Below are 25,610 nucleotides of genomic sequence, written 5' to 3'. Positions count from 1 at the left end.
AGGGAACATTGTGGAGAGGTCATTCACGATACGATTTTGTCAGATAGGCCTACTATAATATTACGGAAAGGGTAAAGGACAGGGGGATACCTATTCAGTTGTACAACTGAATGCATTCAACTGAAATGTGTCTTCAGTATTTAACCCAACCCCTATGAATCATTACAGGTCTCAATTCTGGATAGGATACTTTATCATGCAATCACAAAGGCATAGGAAGAAGACGTGTAGCATGAAGCATGAAGCAGAAGGCCATTTAGCCACTACACTTATAGCCTAGATATCATTTTATTCCAATAAATACGTTAGGGAGTGGCATTAAAACATCAATGTCAACATTTCACAGATCGGCCTATGTGTTACCTTGTAATTATGTCACACACGAAACATTAGGCCTATATATTGTGATCAAGTTACGTTTCATTTACCTTCAAAGTCTATTTCCATTAAGTTAAGCTATTAGTAGGCTGCCTCGCTCTGATACCGTTTCAGCACCATGGACAAGAGCCATTAGGACCGGTTCCATCTCTGACAATACTTCAATTTACGGGCGGCACCATTAGAGAAAACAAAGAGGGATAACACCCACCCCGTCACCTTTCATAGGGGCAACTTGAGCTATCCTACACACAGGAACATTAGAGGAAAAAGCGACCGTCTCTTGTCTAGGAAATGCGCGTCAGGGGACCGCGGTAGCCAATCTGCTTGAGCACGTATAGACGCTTGTAATTCACCAGCCCCCTTGCTGTCTCGCGCAGTGCTCTCTTTCCCCACACAGCAGTGTTCTTGCTGACTCAGTGCCTTGCTCGCTTTTTTCGCCAAGCACCGATCAGTAACTGCGACGCACGCTCCCTCCATAGCCCACTTCAGCAGCACCAACGCCGCACAAACCGACAGACATGGCTAAAACAGCAATTGGTAAGCTAACGATGTACCGTTATTTATCTGTGTTTTGGGGACGAGTTGACAGTCACAGAGCGTTGGGTGGTGATTCTGCATGAGGCTGGAAGGATGCTGTGTGAGCATGCAGCGGCGACACCCTTGGCACAAAAGACTGCCAAGCATTTATTAAAGGGAGCGGTCAAAGTCTGTCGCACGTCAACAAATATTGTAGTTTTAAACTTGTGAATGGACGCAATCATGTTGCTTGTGTTTACAATTGAACCTGAACTGTACGCATTTGTTTTTTCTTTCATTCTATATCAACAGGGTCGGTTGATAATAGTGGGCTACAGTGTAGGATTAAGTAGCCCAATAACATTTTATTATAGGGATATTCAATCTCCCTTTTACATTGTGCGTAAAGCGAATACATAGCCTAGATTGAAGAAATCCTATGGACACATTTGCTGTAGATTATTCGAGCAGGATAGACGCTCTTGTGGATGCGGCTGCCGCACCTGCCGCTGTAGACCAACACATGCTCATACAACAGCATAATGCAGAACGACCGCACCCAACATCACGGTCTCTCTCTCTCCTCACCAGCCCAGAGCAGAATTAGGCTAAACCTTTACACATATGATTATAGGGACTGGGCTACTATTTATTATAATCTTATGCTCAATCAATTTGAATGATGAGAGGAATGCATGAGAAGAAATGAATCTCTAGCCGCACACTTTACATCTGAGCTAAAGCTGTCAGGTGAAGAATTACGACTTGCAATGAAAATGAATGGTCGTTTGTAGAATTAGATTTTTTTCTCTCGAATCTATATGGATACTAATCATATGGTCACATTTATTCCTAGTGGCCGATGATTGCCGTGTCATTTATTTATGATCTAAACATGTCTATTTGGTTATATGGAGGAATGGATGGAAGTGAAATGTGTCATCATATTCCGGGAATTTCATGCCTGGTCTTGATATCATTTTAATGCATGGCTAGGCCTGATTTGCTTACAGCCAGTCATGATAAATGTTTTAAGATATTTGGGAGTATAAACAGTACAGACCTATCCAAGATTGTCTAATGCTTGATGGAGCACTTTCATGCGGATTTGGGGCCCTTTTGAGTGAGTTGAGACCCGTCTCTATGGCGACAACGGTCAAGGGACTACTTGTATTCCGGATGACTAGGTCGGTGATGGATGGGTGGAGGAGGGTGCAGACAGAGAGCAATACATTTAACTGTGTCAGGTCCTGGCGTCTGCCTGCACCTGCAGCGGGCTGTTTCATTATGTCTCGGCTGGCCGCATAGCTGTTAGTTATGTATTTTTATTTATTTTATTTTATTATTGAGTTGCAGACAGACACTGGGCGAGTGGGATGGGCCAGACCCCCGGGGCACATGATCGTCATAGACGTCGTCAGTGGTCGCAAGGTAGGCAGGGCCGGCCGGATCAGTTGAGGTTTGATTATGTACCATACTGTCAATGACAGTGATTGTAATAGAACTAGAAATGTGTCCTTGCTGTTTATAGAATATTCAATGAGAATATGTTGCTTACATCTTTGGATCAACGCATTTTTAGCAGATAGACAGGCAGAAAAGCAGACAGACAGACAGGACTGTGGCAGGACAATGGCATTTAGTGGTAGGCCAATTAAATGACAAGCCAAAATTCAAATGTATGCTCTCTGCCCACTTGGTTACTGATTTGGCTAGGGACATCAAAAATGCTTACGTTAATGTACATTAAGATCCTTGTTAATTTATAAGATATACAGTGCTTACTGTGTGACCTCTCAGATAAGCCCATGAGTTAGGTGTGGCTATCAGATATCTATTCCCCATTATTTGTGTTAAGGGGCCAAAGCTTTCTGGGACAATGGCGCCCCCCAGAGGTCATAGCCGCCGCAGTGTCACTGAGTGCATCCCTGAACCCAGTTCTGCCTGAGTCACTCCTGTGAGTCTTGTTGCCATAGAGCTGTATTCATCACTTCCCAAGACCTATCAACAGTTGTAGAATAAAATGTATACGGATTAAGCAAAAGCTGAAATCAAATATCTCAGCCAGAGAGGGGAGGCTGTCATCAGCAATGTCTCTCAGTTTAAATAATCATTGTATCCTAATCAAATCAAATCAAATCTCTCAGCCAGAGAGGGGAGGCTGTCATCAGCAATGTCTCTCAGTTTAAATAATCATTGTATCCGAATCAAATCAAATCAAATATCTCAGCCAGAGAGGGGAGGCTGTCATCAGCAATGTCTCTCAGTTTAAATAATCATTGTATCCTAATCAAATCAAATCAAATCTCTCAGCCAGAGAGGGGAGGCTGTCATCAGCAATGTCTCTCAGTTTAAATAATCATTGTATCCGAATCAAATCAAATCAAATATCTCAGCCAGAGAGGGGAGGCTGTCATCAGCAATGTCTCTCAGTTTAAATAATCATTGTATCCGAATCAAATCAAATCAAATATCTCAGCCAGAGAGGGGAGGCTGTCATCAGCAATGTCTCTCAGTTTAAATAATCACTGTATCCTAATCAAATCAAATCAAATATCTCAGCCAGAGAGGGGAGGCTGTCATCAGCAATGTCTCTCAGTTTAAATAATCACTGTATCCTAATCAAATCGAATCAAATATCTCAGCCAGAGAGGGAGGCTGTCATCAGCAATGTCTCTCAGTTTAAATAATCACTGTATCCTAATCAAATCAAATCAAATATCTCAGCCAGAGAGGGGAGGCTGTCATCAGCAATGTCTCTCAGTTTAAATAATCACTGTATCCTAATCAAATCAAATCAAATATCTCAGCCAGAGAGGGAGGCTGTCATCAGCAATGTCTCTCAGTTTAAATAATCACTGTATCCTAATCAAATCAAATCAAATATCTCAGCCAGAGAGGGGAGGCTGTCATCAGCAATGTCTCTCAGTTTAAATAATCACTGTATCCTAATCAAATCAAATCAAATATCTCAGCCAGAGAGGGGAGGCTGTCATCAGCAATGTCTCTCAGTTTAAATAATCACTGTATCCTAATCAAATCAAATCAAATATCTCAGCCAGAGAGGGGAGGCTGTCATCAGCAATGTCTCTCAGTTTAAATAATCACTGTATCCTAATCAAATCAAATCAAATATCTCAGCCAGAGAGGGAGGCTGTCATCAGCAATGTCTCTCAGTTTAAATAATCACTGTATCCTAATCAAATCAAATCAAATATCTCAGCCAGAGAGGGGAGGCTGTCATCAGCAATGTCTCTCAGTTTAAATAATCACTGTATCCTAATCAAATCAAATCAAATATCTCAGCCAGAGAGGGGAGGCTGTCATCAGCAATGTCTCTCAGTTTAAATAATCACTGTATCCTAATCAAATCAAATCAAATATCTCAGCCAGAGAGGGGAGGCTGTCATCAGCAATGTCTCTCAGTTAAAATAATCATTGTATCCTAATCAAATCAAATCCCATTTTATTAGCCATATGCGCCGAATACAGTGAAATTCTTACTTGCGAGCTCCTAACCAACAATGCAGTTTAAAAAATACAGATAAGAATAAGAAATATAAGTAACAAGTAATTAAAGAGCAGCAGTAAAATAACAACAGCAAGACAATATACTGGGGGTACCAGTAGAGAGTCAGTGTGCGGGGGGAACCAGTTAGTTGAGGTAATATGTACATGTAGGTAGAGTTATTAAAGTGACTATGCATAGATGATAACAACAGAGAGTAGAAGCGGTGTAAAGGAAGGGGAAGGGGGGGGGGGCAATGCAAATAGTCTGGGTATCCATTTGATTAGGTGTTCAGGAGTCTTATGGCTTGGGGGTAGAAGCTGTTCAGAAGCCTCTTGGACCTAGACTTGGTGCTCCGGTACCGCTTGCCGTGCGGTAGCAGAGTGAACAGTCTATGACTAGGGTGGCTGTAGTCTTTGACAATTTTCAGGGCCTTTTTCTGACACCGTCTGGTATAGAGGTCCTGGATGGCAGGAAGCTACCATCTGTAATGCCTTGTGGTCGTAGGCCGAGCAGTCGCCATACCAGGCAGCGATGCAACCAGTGTGCTCTCGATGGTGCAGCTGTAGAACCTTTTGAGGATATGAGGACCCATGACAAATCTTTTCAGTCTCCTGGGGGAGAATAAGTTTTGTCGTGCCCTCTTCACGACTGTCTTGGTGTGCTTGGACCTAGATGACATTAGGTCTAGATGACATTAGGTTTAGATGACATTAGGTCTAGATGACATTACACTAAATAGGGAACATGACTCCTTGGGTGTGGTTATTAAAAACGTGTTTAGGCTCAGGCTTATTGGTCTGTTGTTTGCATTTCAATGTTCAACAATGCATACTAATGTCTGAAACCTCCCTCGCTGATAATATCCTCTATCTACCATCCCACTCAATAGCCCATTTCCACTATAGTTCTCCATTAATGCTGCAATTACACAACTGATTATATTGTCGTCTAGAGGCTAGGTTGTAAACTAAATGATGAGCTTTATCACACACACACACACACACACACACACACACACACACACACACACACACACACACACACACACACACACACACACACACACACACACACACACACACACACACACACACACACACACACACACACACACACACACACACACAGTCAGTCAGTCAGTCAGTCAGTCAGTCAGTCAGTCAGTCAGTCAGTCAGTCAGTCTGCTGTTTTAACTTATTGGGCCCTCGAGACCTGTAAGGCCCCAGTATTGGGTTAGGTAGGAGGGATGCTTATGGACAGAACAGGGCAGTATTGGGTTGGGGTGGAGGGATGGGCAGAACAGGACAGTAGAACAGGACAGTAGAACAGGACAGTATTGGGTTGGGGTGGAGGGATGGGCAGAACAGGACAGGACAGTATTGGGTTGGGGTGGAGAGACAGGCAGAACAGGACAGTATTGGGTTGGGGTGGAGAGACAGGCAGAACAGGACAGGACAGTATTGGGTTGGGGTGGAGAGACAGGCAGAACAGGACAGTATTGGGTTGGGGTGGAGAGACAGGCAGAACAGGACAGTACAGTATTGGGTTGGGGTGGAGAGACAGGCAGAACAGGACAGTATTGGGTTGGGGTGGAGAGACAGGCAGAACAGGACAGGAAAGTATTGGGTTGGGGTGGAGAGACAGGCAGGACAGGACAGTATTGGGTTGGTGGTGGAGGGACTGGCAGAACAGGACAGTATTGGGTTGGGGTGGAGGGACTGGCAGAACAGGACAGTATTGGGTTGTGGTGGAGGGACGGACAGAACAGGACAGTATTGGGTTGGGGTGGAGGGATGCTTACAGACAGAACAGGACAGTATTGGGTTGGGGTGGAGGGATGCTTACAGACAGAACAGGACAGTATTGGGTTGGGGTGGAGGGATGGGCAGAACAGGACAGTATTGGGTTGGGGTGGAGGGATGGGCAGAACAGGACAGTAGAACAGGACAGTATTGGGTTGGGGTGGAGGGACTGGCAGAACAGGACCGTATTGGGTTGTGGTGGAGGGACGGACAGAACAGGACAGTATTGGGTTGGGGTGGAGGGATGCTTACAGACAGAACAGGACAGTATTGGGTTGGGGTGGAGGGATGGGCAGAACAGGACAGTATTGGGTTGTGGTGGAGAGACAGGCAGAACAGGACAGGACAGTATTAGGTTGGGGTTGAGAGACAGGCAGAACAGGACAGGACAGTTTTGGGTTGGGGTTGAGAGACAGGCAGAACAGGACAGGACAGTATTGGGTTGGGGTGGAGAGACAGGCAGAACAGGACAGTATTGGGTTGGGGTGGAGAGACAGGCAGAACAGGACAGGACAGCATTGGGTTGGGGTGGAGAGACAGGCAGAACAGGACAGGACAGTATTGGGTTGGAGTGGAGAGACAGGCAGAACAGGACAGTATTGGGTTGGGGTGGAGAGACAGGCAGAACAGGACAGTACAGTATTGGGTTGGGGTGGAGAGACAGGCAGAACAGGACAGTATTGGGTTGGGGTGGAGAGACAGGCAGAACAGGACAGGAAAGTATTGGGTTGGGGTGGAGAGACAGGCAGAACAGGACAGTATTTGGTTGGGGTTGAGAGACAGGCAGAACAGGACAGGAAAGTATTGGGTTGGGGTGGAGAGACAGGCAGAACAGGACAGTATTTGGTTGGGGTTGAGAGACAGGCAGAACAGGACAGGACAGTATTGCGTTGGGGTGGAGAGACAGGCAGAACAGGACAGGACAGTATTGGGTTGGGGTGGAGAGACAGGCAGAACAGGACAGGACAGTATTGGGTTGGGGTGGAGAGACGGACAGGACAGTATTGGGTTGGGGTGGAGAGACAGGCAGAACAGGACAGTATTGGGTTGGGGTGGAGAGACAGGCAGAACAGGACAGTATTGGGTTGGGGTGGAGAGACAGGCAGGACAGGACAGTATTGGGTTGGGGTGGAGAGACAGGCAGAACAGGACAGTATTGGGTTGGGGTGGAGAGACAGGCAGAACAGGACAGCACCAGTGCAAGAGGAGGAAGAAGAAGAGAAGAGGGGGAGGAAGAGGGGGTAGGTTATTGATGATCTGTGGTCTCATGCTGATGGATTTCAACAGGAAACGTAACAACTGGCTCTGTTTCCGTGGTGAGGAGGAGATCTCCATGGAGATAAGAGAAGATGTTCAGTGTAGATCTTGCGGTAGAAATTAGAAAATAATTTTCCTTTGAGTCATATACATAAAAAGGAATGTATTTGTTTACTGTAGAATTGTGTGCTTTTAGTTCACCATAATAGAATAGCAATGTTTAGTTTAGAAATGTATTTCATATAAAGCTATATTACATCACATAAGGACAAGGCCCATAATGAATCACTTCAACTAAATGTGTTGACAACGTTCACTAAACAACAAAACACACAACAGGCCAGGGTAAGACCAGGGTAAGACCAGGGTAAGACCAGGGTAAGACCAGGATAAGAGAAAGTTGACACAACTACCTGCTCATTAAAACTTAACCTACAAAATCTGCTCCACTAAACCACCATTTGTTCACATCACTGACAAGATGTTATGAAGGGAAAATGGCTCCTGTCTGTGTTTCCTGGCACACACACTGCCCTCTTAATGACGACGTGACAGCCAACACACACACACACACACACACACACACACACACACACACACACACACACACACACACACACACACACACACACACACACACACACACACACACACACACACACACACACACACACACACACACACACACACACAGACACCCGTCCAGCGGGCCACCAGTAGAGATGGTCTGGTCCAGTAATAACAAATGAAAATCCCCTCCACTACCTCAGCGAAGTCAGTAGCATCCATTTGCCTGCCCTGAGGTCCCTCCATCTCTGTGGGAGTCAGCCAGCTCAAACCAGCCCTCCTTTCATCCTCTTCACCCCCCCCCCCTTTAATTTTCTCTTCTTCTCTATGGGAGGGGTTAACCGAGTCCTCCTTTTCTCCTTCTCTTCTGGGAAGGAGGGGTTAACAAGAGAGTTAACACAGTCCTCCTCTTCTCATCCCCTCTTTTATCTTATTTTCTTTTTCTTCTGGGAGGGGTTAACAAGCCCATCGGAGAGTCAGAGAGCTATTGCAACATGTGAGAGTTGATCTGATTTCCCGTGGCGTCTGCTAGGCTGAGAGCTGTCTGGTTGTGCAGTACCACTGCTGTGGGCACTAGCAACACTTCACTCAAACAGACAGAAAGACAGGGAGAGGGTTTGGCTGGTTAAGCAACAGCAGAGCGGCAGTAGGCACTAGCTACACTTCTCTCCTCCATGGAGAAGCTGTCTGAATGTAAATCTCAGCCTTATTTTGCTCAGTTTTGACTCCCAGCCAGGGAAATCAGTCAGTGATCGATGTAGCAATTTTCAGCCCTGCAGCCCACAGCGTGTGGTGGATGATAGATCATAGAGGCTTGGGTGCTGTTTGGCACGTTGAGGTGCCCGGTTGGACTCTGATTGTGCCTCCAATACACACTGTACTGACCACTACAGCACAGCAGTCAGGAGGACGAGAGCCAGAGTGTTTGCTGCAGTATGATACAGTAGTTTCACATCTTTGCTGCCTGCCTCATGGGGATGCTACAGTAGGTTCTAGTCCCAATTTGGGTGCCAAAGCTCAGGACCTTTGTAGCCTGTTATCCTAAAGTGAAATAATATTGAAATAGAGCAATACAGTTTGGATTCCAGGCTAGGATATGTTGGCAACATCAGCCATAATCATTCAGCCTCTAGGTGCTACCCCTGCTGTTAAATTACTGTTGGATGTTACCAGTGCTAGCTACAGACAAGGAGGGTAGCTTGCCTGCTAGCTAAGTAAATCAATGATATGCTGAAATGAAATGCACAGCTAATGATGAATGGAGAATGAATGCTGTGGGGAGGTGGTCAACCGTTCAGACCATATGAGGACACAGCAGACACCCTCTCACGCAAGTATGCACACACACAAACATACACACACACAGCCATCCCACTTCCCTTCAGTCTGCACAAACAAAGCTCCACAAAATGGGGCTTAGAAACCTCAGGCTGATTCATCTCACTAGACTGCCTTTGATTATCATGTTTTTCTTTTCTATTTAAGGATTTGCTGAATATTTATTTTCCTAAACATCTAAAGATGGCGATGCCATGTGGGATGATCATTTATGAGGAGGAGAAAGTGGGTTAACGATGTGTGTGTGTGTGCGCGCACATGTGTGTGTGTGTGTGTGTGTGTGTGTGTGTGTGTGTGTGTGTGTGTGTGTGTGTGTGTGTGTGTGTGTGTGTGTGTGTGTGTGTGTGTGTGTGTGTGTGTGTGTGTGTGTGTGTGTGTGTGTGTGTGTGTGTGTGTGTGTGTGTGTGTGTGTGTGTGTGTGTGTGTGTGTTCCCCACAGCATACAAAGAGAAGATGAAGGAGATTTCTGTCCTATCTCTCCTCTGCTCCTGCCTGTACCCTGAGGCACGCAAGAACCTGATGGGAGAGTTCCAAGGTATGCAGAAGAGTCACCTGACTTTTTTAGTGTTTCAAATCACTTTCAACTTACTGTAAAGGCAATGAAGAGGCAATTTTTTGTCTAAGTGAAAGTTTGATTAGGGTAATATTAATACTACTAATGCAGCATTTTGAGTTTCCTTCTGTGGTTTTCCTCCGTCTGTCCCCCTCTACCACACACACACACACACACACACACACACACACACACACACACACACACACACACACACACACACACACACACACACACACACACACACACACACACACACACACACACACACACACACACACACACTTCTCACCTTGCAGTAGCAGGCATGGAGGTGAAGCCCATCAACAAGCGTGCCTCTGGCCAGGCCTTCGAGGTGATCCTGAAGCCCCCCTCCCCGATGTCAGACGCAGCCCACTGTGTCACCTCGCCCCCTAAGAGGGAGGTCTCTCTGGAGGACATCCAGAAGAAGCTAGAGGCCGCTGAGGACCGGAGGAGAGTGAGTCACCATCTATCAGTTTACCGTAGCATAAGCCGACAACTTAATTCCAAAACTGAATCACACTAAATCACGCTAGTAAATTACACTTGGGACAAACGTTGTCCTAGCTTACTTGTCTTAGACTATTCCTTAGCTTGTTCTAGCCTATACCTTAGCTTATCTTACCCTATATCTTAGCTTGTCTTACCCTATATCTTAGCTTGTCTTAGCCTATACCTTAGTCTGTCTTAGCCTATACCTTAGCCTGTCTTAGCCTATACCTTAGCCTGTCTTAGCCTATACCTTAGCCTGTCTTAGCCTATACCTTAGTCTGTCTCAGCCTATTCCTTAGTCTGTCTTAGCCTATACCTTAGTCTGTCTTAGCCTATACCTTAGCCTATCTTAGCCTATACCTTAGCCTGTCTTAGCCTATACCTTAGCCTGTCTTAGCCTACACCTTAGCCTGTCTTAGCCTATACCTTAGCCTGTCTTAGCCTATACCTTAGCCTGTCTTAGCCTATACCTTAGCCTGTCTTAGCCTACACCTTAGCCTGTCTTAGCCTATACCTTAGCCTGTCTTAGCCTATACCTTAGCTTGGCTTAGACTTGGAATCCTACACTTACTTTATTATTACTAAGCAATGAGTACCTTCATCAGGCAAAGGAACAATAATAAAACTAACTCTTCTCTTCTTCCAACATTGTGTCTTGGCCTCCACCTGCATTCTATTCTACTTTATTCTATTCTATTTGAATTCCTTATTCTATTCTACTTCATATTATTCTACTCTTTTCTACACTACTGTACCCTACTCTACTTTACTCTACTCTATCACGTCCCCTCCTCAGTCCCAGGAGGCCCAGATTCTCAGGGCCCTTTCAGAGAAGCGGGAGCACGAAAGGGACGTGCTGCTCAAGGCCATGGAGGAGAACAGCAACTTCAGCAAGATGGCAGAGGAGAAGCTTACCATGAAGATGGAGCAGATCAAGGAGAACCGCCAGGCCTACCTAGCCTCCATCATGGAGCGCCTGCAGGAGAAGGTGAGAGGAGAACTTGGTGGGAAAAATTGTAGGTGGAGACAGCAAGACCAGGTGAATGGAAGGGGTGGACAAGATAGAAGGGTACGATGTGATAGGTAGGGGCTGGTGGCATCATGCAAGGATGGAACACTGGCAATTGTAGTTAAACATGTAAGCTGAAAGGGGGAGGACAGTAAGTTGACAGACTTGAATCAGAGAGTCTCAGGGCAGGGTCAGTATTAAGAGGTTTCTGGTATGTCCAACATGGCAGCATCTCTCTCTGTGTTGTCCTCAGGAGAGGCATGCCCAGGTGGTGCGCAGGAACAAAGAGCTGAGGGAAGAGCTGACAGCGTGAGCAGATGAGGGGCGCCACCGACCATCATACCCCCCTACAGCCACCCTTCCCCCCGACAGCCCTCCCCCAGATCCACCTACTACTACAGCCCCCACAGCATCAGACAACCCCCCCCCCCCTCCCTTGAGGGAGGAGGATGACCAACCCACCCACCGCCAGCCCACACCAACAGCGTTAGCAAATGGGGGGGTCACAAACAAATATGAAAATGTCTCCCACTCCTCCCTATAAAAGAATGTGTTTTGCTCAATTTCAAATGATGAAAAAGAAAGAAAAAGAGAAGCCAACCAAGTGAAAGTGGGTATTGCTTTTTGTAAATACTTCCTTTTTTGTTATATACATTATGATAATACAGCTAAAGTATTGCAGTTTGCTATTGGATCATTTTCTCTATCTATGGATGTACTTTGTTGTTTAGTTTTTCTCGGAACAAAAAACGTTTGCAGTTTCTCTTGTACTATCAGGCTTCTGTGATGTTGTGAGTTTGCCAGCTAGCTGACGTGTGTTTGCGGTGGTTATTATCTGACCATGTCTGTGTCTGTGTCTGTGTCTGTGTCTGTGTCTGTGTCTGTGTCTGTGTCTGTGTCTGTGTCTGTGTCTGTGTCTGTGTCTGTGTCTGTGTCTGTGTCTGTGTCGGTCAGCCAGTCAGTATGGGGATGATTAGAATGCAAGCTGCACATTGACTCCTGGAAGAGAGAGACTTCAGGAGACTTATTATAGCATTTATGAGCCGATTTTCTCCTGTCTGTCTGTCTGATCCCCCACTCTCTTACATACAGTTGTATATTCACACACACACATGCACGCACAAACAAACACATACTCTCAAACACACTTACACACACACAGAGACATTTTGAGAAATTAGGCAAACATGACACGTCGCTCAAGAGGAGCTTGCTAAATTCTGTCAGTTGGGCATTGCAGAGGTCACATGATATCCCTGGCTCATACCATGATGTCACAGAGGGGTGTTATGATCCTTCCTGGTTCCCAAGACCCCCTGCGTCCCCTGTCAATCACTCTCTCAGCATGTATGTACCATCTTAGACATGTAGATAATGTAATCGTGCCTAGAATACTACAAACTCATATAGCGGCTAACATAGAGGCAATGGTAGATCCATAAGTTACATCCATGTCCTACAAGCTTATGGGCCCTCTCATTTCTTTCACGTTGTACCAGAGAGGAACCAATGCCAAATGCTACTAGGAAGGTTTCACACTATATATGGAAAATCGTAGAATAACTCTTGCACTATGGAGAATGAATCATTGTACCTTCTTCTTAGTATTTAAACAGCTTTTAACTGGGTACAGCAGACTATGGCATACGAAGGGCATAAACAGCTAAAGTGGGCAACATGTAAGCCAATCAACACATAGACTTCAAATAACAGCTAGATGATGTTAGATGAGTTAACATGTCAAAGGAAGACAGTGGCCATCTGCAAAGGGTGCGTGTGTGCGTGTGCGTGTGCGTGTGCGTGTGCGTGTGCGTGTGTGTGTGTGTGTGTGTGTGTGTGTGTGTGTGTGTGTGTGTGTGTGTGTGTGTGTGTGTGTGTGTGTGTGTGTGTGTGTGTGTGTGTGTGTGTGTGTGTGTGTTTCAGGAGGGGTGGGTGGATTGTGTGTGCGTGTGTGTTTCAGGAGGGGTGGGTGGATTGTGTGTGCGTGTGTGATGGGGAGAACAGGGAGCACAGCCAGGAATTTGGAGCTGTATATCTGACCATCGGTCACATACTGATGACATCACAGCGTCCTGTCCATGGTGATGAATCTGCCTGCCTCTCTCTCTTCCTGTTTGTGTGTCTCCCCCCTCTGCATATATCTTTGTGAGCAACCTGTGGTTAATAAAGGTTTGGGGTTCTGTGAATGATATTGGCTGTGTGTGTGCTTATTCTATTTCTGATCTATTGTCTTTTTAGCTTGGAAGAAGACAAAAATAATTCGAATTGTTTTTGAGCATGTCCAATTACAAATGCAGATTAATCTGTCACATTAATCTTTGTTTGTATGTATTATTGTATTATTTCTATAATATAACTATATTTATTAGTCAGTCTCTGAATGAGCCTGAATATGGACATGGCCAAGGAAAGTAAGTGATCATCATCCACAGTTATAGAATCGCATATGACCAGCAGGTGGCGACAAAAGATTGCAATTGGCAGTGTTGTAACACCTTGACCCTTCACTATGAAGTAAATCCAGAATTGCCTGTAGGATTTACATGAGACAATACTAGACTCTGTAGTGTAGACTCTTCCCCCATAGTTACCGATGAGAATCACCTTACGAGTCTGGCAAACAAACGACAGGAAGAACGATAATGAGGATGGATGGAGACAGAGGGAGAGAAAGAAGGAGGGAAAGGGTGTGGGAGAGATACAGGAGAGGAGCATATTTTGGCAGAGCGTTGATGAAAGGAGGAGGAGGATGGATGGAGACCGAGTGAAAGAGAGAGGGATAGGAGGGTGGGTGAGATAGAGGAGGATGATTTGGCAGAGAGTTGATGAAAGGCGGAGGAGGAGGAAGAGGAGGAGGAGGCTCTGTTTTATCACTCCTCTGATGGGCGTCCCAGCAGCAGCAACAACAGTAACTTGGGGGAGCGTGGGAGCCAAGCACACCGGGAGGAGAGTGGGCTGCAACCATAGCTCTGGGACAAAGCAGCACTGTGCTCTCTTTTCTCTCTCCCTCCTACCTCTCCCCTCTATCCCACACTGCTCTCTTTCCCTCTCTATTCCCTCTCTTTCTCTCTCCCTTCTCTCCCACACCCCTATGTCTATCACACTCTCTCTTTCCCACTCTTTCTCGCTCTCTCTTTTCCCACTTTCCCACACTGCCCTGTCTCTCCCTCTCCTCTCCCTCTCTTCCCTCTCTGCCTCCCACACTACCCTCTGTTTCCCCTCTCTCTCCTCTAGCCTCCTCTCTCCTTTCCTCCCTCTCTCCCTCCTCCCTCTCTTCCCACGCGGTAGGGCCAGCCAAGCTGCCATTGTCCAGGACATCCCCTCGTTGTTAATCGCTTCCTGTACACACAGAGAGGCAATCAAGAGACCCAGAGGCTGTGGCTGAGACCGGGCGTCGACTGTCTCACAGCAAAGCGGAGAGCAGCGTAGGGACAGATAGGGACATGGACAGACAGGGACTGGAGCAGGGACTATTACCACTGTTACCTATGGAGAGCAGTGTGGAGTCAAAGTCGATATTACTACTGTTAATCACAACGATATCTTCCTTTATCTAAACAGACTTCGGAAATGTTGGATAATGTTGGTGAAAGATTGATCTAACAATTAAAATAAATAAGGAAGACAATCTCAACAGTTTCAGGCAGTCATATTAACCAAAGATGGATATAAATAGGGAGGGTTGAGTTTTGAATATCAGAAATCGTTATTAAAATGTGTCTTTCTCCACACGATCTCAATCACACCATAGTTTGGGACACAGAAGGAGCAAACAATGGATTTCATTTTCTCATAGCTTTTTATTGCAGATAAGTCACACAGATAGATAAGTGAAGGACGGAATAGAGTACCTCACATGCCATCCCAGCACTCTCTCTTTACATACATCCCATCTCTAGTGTACATGTATACACACAGTATATCATTATTAGATAGCTGAGAAATCTGATTTATCAGCGCTTTTTTTTATACAAAACACTTATGACAAAATCACTTTTGAGGTTTGGTAAAAATACACATCTTTACAAGAGGGGATGCTATTACTGTCACAGACTCGCCATAGAATCCACAGAGATATGGTCGGAAACAATCTAGAATTGGACCGTATAGGGGATATACGTAGTCTAGATACCTCTGAGCAATGACTATATAGAGGTACAGGGATACTGCAGTGTTTGAGCGATTGTTCCTATTGGCATCTATGTTTGAAAATGATATATGATCATTTGCCTATTAATTCATTAAAAAAAGACATGTTTTAATTGAGAAGAGTGTCACGCCTCCAGCACTTTTTATGGATCATATAATAGAATTGAATGCAAAGGAGTGTAAAGAATTTTTGTTGCAAGTCTCAGACCAACTAGTATTGTAATTCTTTGAAAAAGCATTGCATTTTTTTATTACACCAATTCCAATTGGTTCCATACATCTCAATAGCTGCCTGCTCAGCTCGCTATGACAGTATGTTGTTTAATGTTAAACAATTGTACAGCTACCACTTTTTGACTGCAATCTGCTAACAATCAGAAATATAGGGTCTTGTGACCTCTGTAAACATCACGTCTAAGGACATTAACTCTTTGTTGTCCTCACCCTTGACTCATGACCGTAAATACATAACTTCAGAGAGATTTTGCTGCGATAGAAACTCACACAGAGAATGCAAATCAAACGAATGGAAAACAAGAGGGTTCCGGATAAATTCTAACAGTCAAACAAACACCTGGTTTTAGTTCTTCCAGTCAATAAAATGTCATAAAAAGGGCACCAACAAGACCTCCCTCTCCATGCCTCTCTCTCTCCCTCTCTCTCGCTCGCTCCCTCTCTCTGGGAGATACAAGTACAGTCCAGGGCTCAATGGGAAAACAAAGGGGACAATTTGGCTGAGAACATGATGGGCGACTGATTGACAGCCTGACCATCTGTGAAATTTTCCCCTTACAGGCTGAACACACTATGGGAGGAGAAGCAAAGCCCATTAACAGACAACACATAGATAACTCAATATTGTTAATTAAACATTCACTTTGTTTGCTCTCTTGTAATTGTTTCCCTCTTTCGTCAACATCATAGAAAAACACAATTTCTAGGAAAATAAAAAATGGTATTCCTATAGCTATCTCCTTTATAGAATGTTGATATGGTATGATAGAAAAACAACATCTTCTTGGCCATGGAAAGGTCCAGCTCAGCTGGTGAGTTCTGTTCAGTTCGTAGTGATGGTGCACTCTCTAGCCATCTACTTGGTCAGTTTAGTCAGTGTGGAGGGGGGTTAAAGATTGTTCAGAAAGCCCCTATCTCCATACCCCAGGGCCGGTAAGGCTGCTTCCCCAGGCTGGCTTGGCTGGAAGGGGTGTGGACGGGGGGGCTGAGGGTGCCGGGGGACAGCAGGGGAAAGGCACTGAAGGGGAAGGGGAACGCCGATAGGGTGGAGAGGGAGGACAGGGAGAGGGGAGGGGAGAGCTTGGAGGCTGCAGCGGCTGCAGCGGCGGCTGTGGAGGTCACGGTGAGGTTCAGCCCTGGGGGAAGGGGGGCAGCACTGGGGGGGACACGGAGAGGACCCCCCTGGGCGTGACTGTGCTCAGAGAGGGGGGTGGCACCGCTAAGCCTGCTGGGAGCATGGCCATGGGGCGAGGAGCGAGGCTCTCTCTCTATCGGCGAGGAGGAGGAAGAAGAGGATGAAGAAGAAGTAGAAGAGGAGGATGACGGAGAGCTGTTGGAGGCGCTGCGTGGTAACGGTAATGTCGCCCCCTGCTGGTGTTGATGGTGCTGCTGCTGGAGGAGGAGGTGGTGGGCCAGGTGAGCGGAGGGGGGAGACCCAAAGGCCGAGCCCCATGCCAGGTGGCCCAGTCCAGACACAGAGACGGAGTGGGCCTCTCTCTGGGAGGCGTAGCTGTTCAGGTGGGAAACCAGGCGGATCCGCAGGGGGTCAGTGCTGTCCAGGCCTTCCATAATGCTCAGGTAGCGGGCCGTCTCAGCCAGACATTCCCTGAAACCTAGACCCCGGTAGTCCGAGGCCAGGACATGGGCATCAAAGTAACCTGGAAGGGAGAGGGGAGAAGCAGGGTTAATTAAGTGTTTTCAGACAATACCACCAAACAAGCAGCAGGAATAAAGGAAGTCTACTGAAGTCTACTAATAAAAATGAGTGTGACAAGTCAGGAAGATAGTTAAAGTTAGCAAAGAAACTAAAGCAGGTGTCTTGTGCTATGCCTGCCGGACTTATTAAAATATTTAATGAGATGCACATAGCTTGAGTTTACAGAACAACTCAGTGAAGAGAAAGATATTATACAAATCAATAACTTTACAGTCAATCAATATTATGTCAGTTCAAAAATATTGTTTCCTTTCATGATACAGTAATTATTGTATTATGGTAATTTATTGTAGTACAAACGACTCCACCACACCTTTTCCTCCAGCAGCATGAAGCATCTTCAGATGATCCACCGTCATCTGCAGAATCTCTGCTTTCTCCAGTTTAGCTGAACCCTGAAGGATTTCGGGACAGAAGACACATTAATTAAACGAATAAAAAGGTATTGAATATCGTTTAAATCATTAAAGATATATACTGGAAATTACTATTCGTTATTTTCTTAAAACATGTGGAAGGTTAATAAACTTTAACTGTTCTCTACCAGTTCAAAGCACGTTGACGTATCCTGTCAAACGTTTTGATAGGGCGATTGTTTTACGCATGACACAGGGATCGGATTTTACCTGTTTCTCGAACGCGCTAGGGACCAGTCTGCGCAGCTCGGTGAGGCTGTTGTTGATTCTGTCACGGCGACGTTTTTCAATGATCTGTAGGAGAGATAAGCGATTGGAACATTCAGTCACTGAAAAAAATTGAGAATTTAGTTGGTGTAAAAACGTGCGTATTACACACTTTTACGCACGACCATTCTAACAAGAAATGTACTCACTCCTCGACGGCGCTTCCTCGCATTCACTTGAGTTTTTGTTGCTGGAGACATCGGCCCAAGGGGAGAACTCATGTTCCTGAAAGAACAACACATTCAATTATTGTATTAATGTGCGTTACTAACGCACATCCGGCCTCGGAAATGACCAAATTGCTAAATATATTTTAACATTTTTGCACGTCTTTTCTTATAAACAATATCAAAGCAATGCAGGAGTAAGACCCTTGAAACGTAGGTTCGGAACATATAATAATAATTCAATGAAACGAAAATATTGGACACAATCTTACCCATTTTCATCGGCACTCTCCTTCTCAACCTCAATGTTCTCGTCCAGCTCGCTGTCCGAGGAGCTAAAATCGTGATTCCTTTTCATTTTTATCCGCTGTTGTGTTTCCTTCGTTCAGAGTACAATACAGTATGGTCCAAGTCTTTCAATTCTCCGACTCTCTGTGCGTCTATCAGCTGTGCGTCTATCAGCTATGCGTCGAGCTCATCCGTTTGAAGGACCCAGCTTTCCCACGGTATCATTTCTACATCACTGCCAGCCAGAAGGGGCTTGGCATTGCACCATAACTAGCCAATTAGAAGTCAGCTATGGTTTGAGTGACAGCACAGTTGCAAGGAAACTCTACGGCCTAAACACGCCCCACTCCTTTGAATGATTTTGACAGGGGTCCAATAGACTTTCGGTCCGTGACTGTCAACCCCCCTCCCCTCCCGAGTACTGTGGCTGTCTGTCCCGGTTGTGAGGAGTGGCTGGCCTGCTGTCACCACGCGCTTGCCGTGGGAAAGTTTCTTAGCCCAACGCTGATAACCAATCAGGGGCGACGGCAGTCTCCGGCGTTTGAAATGAATGGGGCAATTGGTCGGGGCGACGGGCGGTCTAGAGGCGAGCGTGTGAACCTGTAATCCAATACTAACTCATCTAAAGGACAGCCAGTGTTCAAGAGGAAACTATGAAGTCTAATCTTACCCATAGCGGACATGATGCACGGTAAAGATGCTTTAGGGACTGGAGAGGATGAGGACTTTGCCACACAAAAGGCATAATGCAATTAAAGGAGGCCAGCTTCTCCAGTGTGTCATCACCACACCACACCCTCTCTGGGTCCCAATAATGGCCACACTCCCAAATCATTTGACAGACATTGTTGTGTGTGTTTGTATATCCCCTCTCCTCATGTGACACGCAGATTAAGCTCTTGCTGATCCTTTTGACCTGTGTTCATGAGTCATACACACACACACACACACACACACACACACACACACACACACACACACACACACACACACACACACACACACACACACACACACACACACACACACACACACACACACACACACACACACACACACACACACACGTGAGAGGACCATACAGTACATCAGCAGTGTTTGCCCCCTGACCCTTGTCCATATAATCTTACTCATTATGATCTGAAAGGCAAAACTGATCCTAGATCAGAAATCCTATTCTGAGACAGTCTATGAATCCCTGATCCTTATCTCTAATAACCCTAGTCAGCAGCATGCATAATAGTCATCAGGCCAGGAGAGGAGCTGCCTTGGTAAGAAACATGAATGAGAGGAAGCTCTTAGGGCTGTTTTCATGTTGTTGTTATTGCTGCCTTCAGCCAGCTAGCCTCGAGTTCAGACATGACACAGACAGACGCATTCCCACACACTCCCACCTTTCTGCTGCCTGCTGATTGTTGGCGTGGCAGGGGGACACAAACATATACGTGCACACACACACGCACACGCACGCACGCACACACACACACGCACACGCACACACACACACACACACACACACACACACACACACACACACACACACACACACACACACACACACACACACACACACACACACACACACACACACACACACACACACACACACTTCCACATTCTGCTGCTGATTGTTAGTGTGGCAACAGGCAGGCAGGCTTGGCGGGCTGTGACTCGGAGGGTGGGTGGGATGGGGGGCTTCGTTCTCTCCCTGTTGTATTTCAAATTCACTGATGGTTCCCACGCTGCTGTTATTTTCTGCCTGTTGTCTTTGTTCTCCAGGCTCATCACATGTTGTGATTAGTGCCTTTCAGAGGGCTGCCTTTGAAGGTAACCGAGGCGCACGCACGCATGCACACACACACACAGACACACACACACGCACGCGCGCGCACGCACACACACACACACGCACACACACGCACACGCACACACACACACACACACACACACACACACACACACACACACACACACACACACACACACACACACACACACACACACACACACACACACACACACACACACATCCAGCCAAGGTAGTGGCTGTGACACAACATTATTTCCCTCAACCCCCCTGCGCTTGCCAATCAGACTGAAGCTCAAACAGTCTTATTTCATGTTGGCTTGGGGGTTTGTGTCCTCTGACAGTTTAGACTACACACACAGTCGCTGTGTGGTTGTCTTGAGGTTGTAGGTCATCCGACTGTCTGACACACATAGCCACGGTGTAGTTTACTCCAGGAGTTTATTACTCAAATGTCATAATGTTATTATTCCAGGAGGTGTTAATTGATACATGAAGCGTCTGAAGGATCAGTTCAATTCAAAAGAAAATCCTTCTTCACAGATCCTCCTTTTTCTCAACTCTCTTTGACTGATTTCTTTGAGTTTGCAACAAACAGACAATAATCAAGAAATCATCTGACTTCATTTACAAGCCACAAGTCCCCCGGGCCCAAATAAATGGATGCCTCTGGACTCTCTCTGAGGCTCCAGAGGAATAAATGGATGCCTCTGGACTCTCTCTGAGGCCCCAGAGGAATAAATGGATGCCTCTGGACTCTCTCTGAGGCCCCAGAGGAATAAATGGATGCCTCTGGACTCTCTCTGAGGCCCCAGAGGAATAAATGGATGCCTCTGGACTCTCTCTGAGGCCCCAGAGGAATAAATGGATGCCTCTGGACTCTCTCTGAGGCCCCAGAGGAATAAATGGATGCATCTGGACTCTCTCTGATGCCCCAGAGGAATAAATGGATGCCTCTGCACTCTCTCTGAGGCCCCAGAGGAATAAATGGGGGAGCTTCTGAAATGGCCCTCTATTTCTTTTAATACACTACTTTGTCTGCCTCGTCTAATAGCCTCCGTCTCTGAGGGCTCTTCCTCACACACAGGCTCTCTAACCGACATGGGATAAGATGTCGAACAACGGCGTGAGGCCCTTCGGAGTCCAGACAGATGTTCCCTGATGGAAACAATGAACAAGCCGACACGTCATTCTTCAGTCACAAGGACCAGTGGAGACCACATGTTATTGTTTATAAATAACCTCTGTGCATTAAGTTTCACAGAGGAAAGGCTAGCTTTGTCTCCACTCACTGGGAGAGGAAGCACTGGCTAATTCTGCCTGAGACGTGTGTGACAACCGCTCATTGTGTGTGTGTGTGTGTGTGTGGGGGGTGGGGTAGGGGGGGCATTGTTTGTCTGGTCATCTACATACACATGCACAAACACAGACACACACATACACACTAACACACAATGCCTTTGGAGGATGTGTTCAAGTGGTAACCCATTGACACCCATGCCAATTCTCACGTTGTCTCCTTCCCCCAAGGGAAGGGTTCTAGAGCCACCTCTGTCTTTCATTGTCAACCTACCACACCCCATATTTATGCCAGCCCCAGTTTTGACAGACTGAAGTCAAGAGGATCACTTCCCATTGGCATGTACAGTTGAAGTCAGAAGTTAACATACACTTAGGTTGGAGTCATTAAAACTTGTTTTTCAACAACTCCACAAATGTCTTGTTAACAAACTATAGTTTTGGCAAGTCGGTTAGGACTTCTACTTTGTGCATGACACAAGTCACAAGTCCAACAATTGTTTACAGACAGATTATTTCACTTATAATTCACTGTATGACAATTCCAGTGGGTCAGAAGTTTACATACACTAAGTTGACGGTTTCTTTAAACATCTTGGAAAATTCCAGAAAATGATGTCATGGCTTTAGAAGCTTCTGATAGGCTAATTGACATAATTTGAGTCAATTAGAGGTGTACCTGTGGATGCATTTCAAGGCCTACCTTTAAACTCAGTGCCTCTTTGCTTGACATCATGGAAAAATCAAAAGAAATCAGCCAAAAATTGTAGACCCCCACAAGTCTGGTTCATCCTTGGGAGCAATTACAAACGCCGGAAGGTACCATGTTCATCTGTACAAACATTAGTACGCAAGTATAAACACCATGGGACCACGCAGCCGGCATACCGCTCAGGAAGGAGATGCGTTCTGTCTCCTAGAGATTAACGTACTTTGGTGCAAAAAGTGCAAATCAATCCCAAAACAACAGCAAAGGACCTTGTGAAGATGCTGGAGGAAACAGGTACAAAAGTATCTATGTCCACAGTAAAACGAGTCCAAATCGACATAACCTGAGAGGCCGCTCAGCAAGGAAGAAGCCACTCCTCCAAAACCGCCATGAAAAAGCCAGACTACGGTTTGCAACTGCACATGGGGACAAAGATCATACTTTTTGGAGAAATGTCCTCTGGTCTGATGAAACAAAAATAGAACTGCTTGGCCATAATGACCATCATTATGTTTGGAGAAAAAAGGGGGAGGCTAGCAAGCCGAAGAACATCATCCCAACAGTGAAGCACGGGGGTGGTAGTATCATGTTGTGGGGGTGATTTGCTGCAGGAGGGACTGGTGCACTTCACAGAATAGATTGCATCATGTGGAAGGGAAATGATGTGGATATATTAAAGCAGCATCTCAAGACATCTGTCAGGAAGTTAAAGCTTGGTCGCAAATGTGTCTTCCAAATGGACAATGACCCCAAGCATACTTCCAAAGTTGTGGCAAAAGGGCTTAAGGACAACAAAGTCAAGGTATTGGAGTGGCCATCACAAAGACCTGACCTCAATCCAATAGAACATTTGTGGGCAGAACTGAAAAAGCACGTGCGAGCAAGGAGGCCTACAAACGTGACTCGGTTACACCAGCTCTGTCAGGAGGAATGGTCCAAAATTCACCCAACTTATTGTGGGAAGCTTGTGGAAGGCTACCCAAAAAGTTTGACCCAAGTAAAACAGTTTAAAGGCAATGCTAGCAAACACTAATTGAGTGTATGTAAATTTCTGACCCACTGGGAATGTGATGAAAGAAATAACCCTGAAGTAAATCATTCTCTCTACTATTATTCTGACATTTCACATTCTTAAAATAGAGTGGTGATCCTAACTGACAAAAGACAGGGAATTGTTACTAGGATTAAATGTCAGCAATTGTGAAAAACTGAGTTTGGCTAAATGTACTTGGCTAAGGTGTATGTAAACTTCTGACTGCAACTGTATTTTCAATGCAGCATCATAACGGCCTCTTGTTGGATCCACTTGTTGGATGAAACTACGTTAGAAACAGATTATAAATGCAGCATTATTATTAACACATTTAACATGGCCGTTAGTACCCTTAAAAAAGGTGTACGATGCCAAAGTTTGTCCAATGAGAACACAATGCTTCACTTTTTACATTTTCATTATTTCCCAGAAATATTTGAATGTGCTTGTTGATTTTAGAACGGTCCCTCTTATAAATATGCAACTGCGGCAGCCTCTTCCCAGACGCCTTCATATGTGTTGTGCTGGAGGGGGTTTCTAGTCGAGGAAGTGGGTCGACAGGTTTGGCCTGAGTCATGTCTGACTCCTGGTGGGTGGCCATGATGCATAGATACCACAGACTCTCCCCTTGGGAGGGGGGTTCTTTCATCTCTTGTCTGGTTTGGGGGACCGGAGGTACAAATGTAGGACCTTAATTTGAGCCAGTTTGCTACAGCAGGAAAATAATCCTGCAGCAACAGGATATATGAATTATAGACGGGTTCGTTGGTTAGCAACAAAACCGAAGCGTGCTCAACAATGGGGAAAAACAGACAGGGTTGTCTTAGACTTTTGATAACATGTAAGCTATATTTCTTCTCCATGTTTATTGAAAACATAAATACATTTGCAGAATGAACACTTGTTGTCTCTCAAATACATTGTTACAGTTGTTGGTTAGCTAGCCAGCGAATTTTAGCCATATTTGCATTGACATGAAATCAGTCAAAACAAAACATGGTATCAATAACATGATGAAACATGCTGAAACAAGCCACTTATGATTCCTCACATGGCAGTGTCATTCTTGCTAGAAATCTGGCCACCCAGAATCACAACACGCTTACTTCTGCTCCATGGAAGCGTGCACTTCATTTTCGTGTCGTTTTTAGCTGACCCATCTATTATGTGGATTATAATTAATGGCCATTTTTTGTAGGGATTTATACATTGTTTTTTAGGGAAAATTATGTCTGACATGTTGAAGTGGAAATTAGTATCCTTTTTAAACCTTAAATAAGCTAAAAGTTTGCTTTTCCACTTTATATTCTCATCAACAAAAGACTGATCTATATGTTTGAGGGCTAGGGCATTGAGCCAAAGACTGATCTATATGTTTGAGGGCTAGGGCATTGAGCCAAAGACTGATCTATATGTTTGAGGGCTAGGGCATTGAGCCAAAGACTGATCTATATGTTTGAGGGCTAGGGCATTGAGCCAAAGACTGATCTATATGTTTGAGGGCTAGGACATTGAGCCAAAGACTGATCTGTATGATTCATGGATAGGGCATTGAGCCAAAGACTGGTCTGTATGATTAACGGCTAGGGCAATGAGCAATAGACTGAGCTGTATGTTTGAGAGCTAGGGCAATGAGCAATAGACTGATCTATATGTTTGAGGGCTAGGACATTGAGCCAAAGACTGGTCTGTATGATTAACGGCTAGGGCAATGAGCAATAGACTGAGCTGTATGTTTGAGAGCTAGGGCAATGAGCCAAAGACTGGTCTGTATGATTAACGGCTAGGGCAATGAGCAATAGACTGAGCTGTATGTTTGAGAGTTAGGGCAATGAGCAATAGACTGATCTGTATGTTTGAGAGCTAGGGCAATGAGCCAAAGACTGGTCTGTATGATTAACGGCTAGGGCAATGAGCAATAGACTGAGCTGTATGTTTGAGAGCTAGGGCAATGAGCAATAGACTGATCTGTATGTTTGAGAGCTAGGGCAATGAGCAATAGACTGAGCTGTATGTTTGAGAGCTAGGGCACTGAGCAATAGACTGATCTGTATGTTTGAGAGCTAGGGCAATGAGC

General features: G+C 45.5%; 2 protein-coding genes across 3 annotated transcripts; one reads left to right on the top strand and one right to left on the bottom strand.

The window, feature by feature from the left end:
• Nucleotides 1-641: 641 nt before the first annotated feature.
• On the top strand, nt 642-13,636 carry LOC124013204 (stathmin-2-like). Of its 2 annotated transcripts, none has more exons than XM_046327448.1 (5): nt 642-918; nt 9,812-9,907; nt 10,225-10,403; nt 11,235-11,426; nt 11,701-13,636. In XM_046327448.1, the coding sequence occupies exons 1-5, from the start codon at nt 900-902 to the stop codon at nt 11,758-11,760; spliced, it is 546 nt and encodes a 181-aa protein (XP_046183404.1). In that variant the 5' UTR covers nt 642-899; the 3' UTR covers nt 11,761-13,636. The 2 variants fall into 2 exon arrangements, with proteins under 2 accessions (XP_046183404.1, XP_046183402.1); XM_046327446.1 differs by lacking the exon at nt 642-918 and adding an exon at nt 1,868-2,328.
• Nucleotides 13,637-15,233: 1,597 nt separating this feature from the next.
• Nucleotides 15,234-18,908, bottom strand: LOC124012600 (hairy/enhancer-of-split related with YRPW motif protein 1-like). Its single transcript, XM_046326399.1, has 5 exons — nt 18,670-18,908; nt 18,380-18,455; nt 18,174-18,257; nt 17,861-17,942; nt 15,234-17,488 (listed from the first exon to the last, which is right to left on the bottom strand). Exons 1-5 carry the CDS (start codon nt 18,753-18,755, stop codon nt 16,731-16,733), a joined length of 1,086 nt encoding a protein of 361 aa, XP_046182355.1. The 5' UTR covers nt 18,756-18,908; the 3' UTR covers nt 15,234-16,730.
• Between the last annotated feature and the right edge of the window lie 6,702 nt (nt 18,909-25,610).

The sequence above is a fragment of the Oncorhynchus gorbuscha genome, linkage group LG24, assembly GCF_021184085.1.
Source record: "Oncorhynchus gorbuscha isolate QuinsamMale2020 ecotype Even-year linkage group LG24, OgorEven_v1.0, whole genome shotgun sequence".
In the NCBI taxonomy this organism is placed as follows: Eukaryota; Metazoa; Chordata; class Actinopteri; order Salmoniformes; family Salmonidae; genus Oncorhynchus; species Oncorhynchus gorbuscha.
Note: the sequence above shows the minus strand (reverse complement) of the source record. Positions and strands in the feature narration are given on the sequence as shown.

What these genes read in the sequence shown, in the direction of transcription:
- LOC124012600 (XM_046326399.1), bottom strand. Translation starts at nt 18,755, where the DNA reads ATGAAAAGGAATCACGATTTTAGCTCCTCGGACAGCGAGCTGGACGAG. An exon ending in GAGAGTGCCGATGAAAATGG is followed by an intron (nt 18,456 to 18,669) that starts GTAAGATTGTGT and finishes TTGTTCTTTCAG; the next exon opens with GAACATGAGTTCTCCCCTTG. An exon ending in CGAGGAAGCGCCGTCGAGGA is followed by an intron (nt 18,258 to 18,379) that starts GTGAGTACATTT and finishes TCTCTCCTACAG; the next exon opens with ATCATTGAAAAACGTCGCCG.
- LOC124013204 (XM_046327446.1), top strand. Translation starts at nt 2,274, where the DNA reads ATGGGCCAGACCCCCGGGGCACATGATCGTCATAGACGTCGTCAGTGG. An exon ending in CCGCTGAGGACCGGAGGAGA is followed by an intron (nt 10,404 to 11,234) that starts GTGAGTCACCAT and finishes TCCCCTCCTCAG; the next exon opens with TCCCAGGAGGCCCAGATTCT. An exon ending in TGGAGCGCCTGCAGGAGAAG is followed by an intron (nt 11,427 to 11,700) that starts GTGAGAGGAGAA and finishes TGTTGTCCTCAG; the next exon opens with GAGAGGCATGCCCAGGTGGT.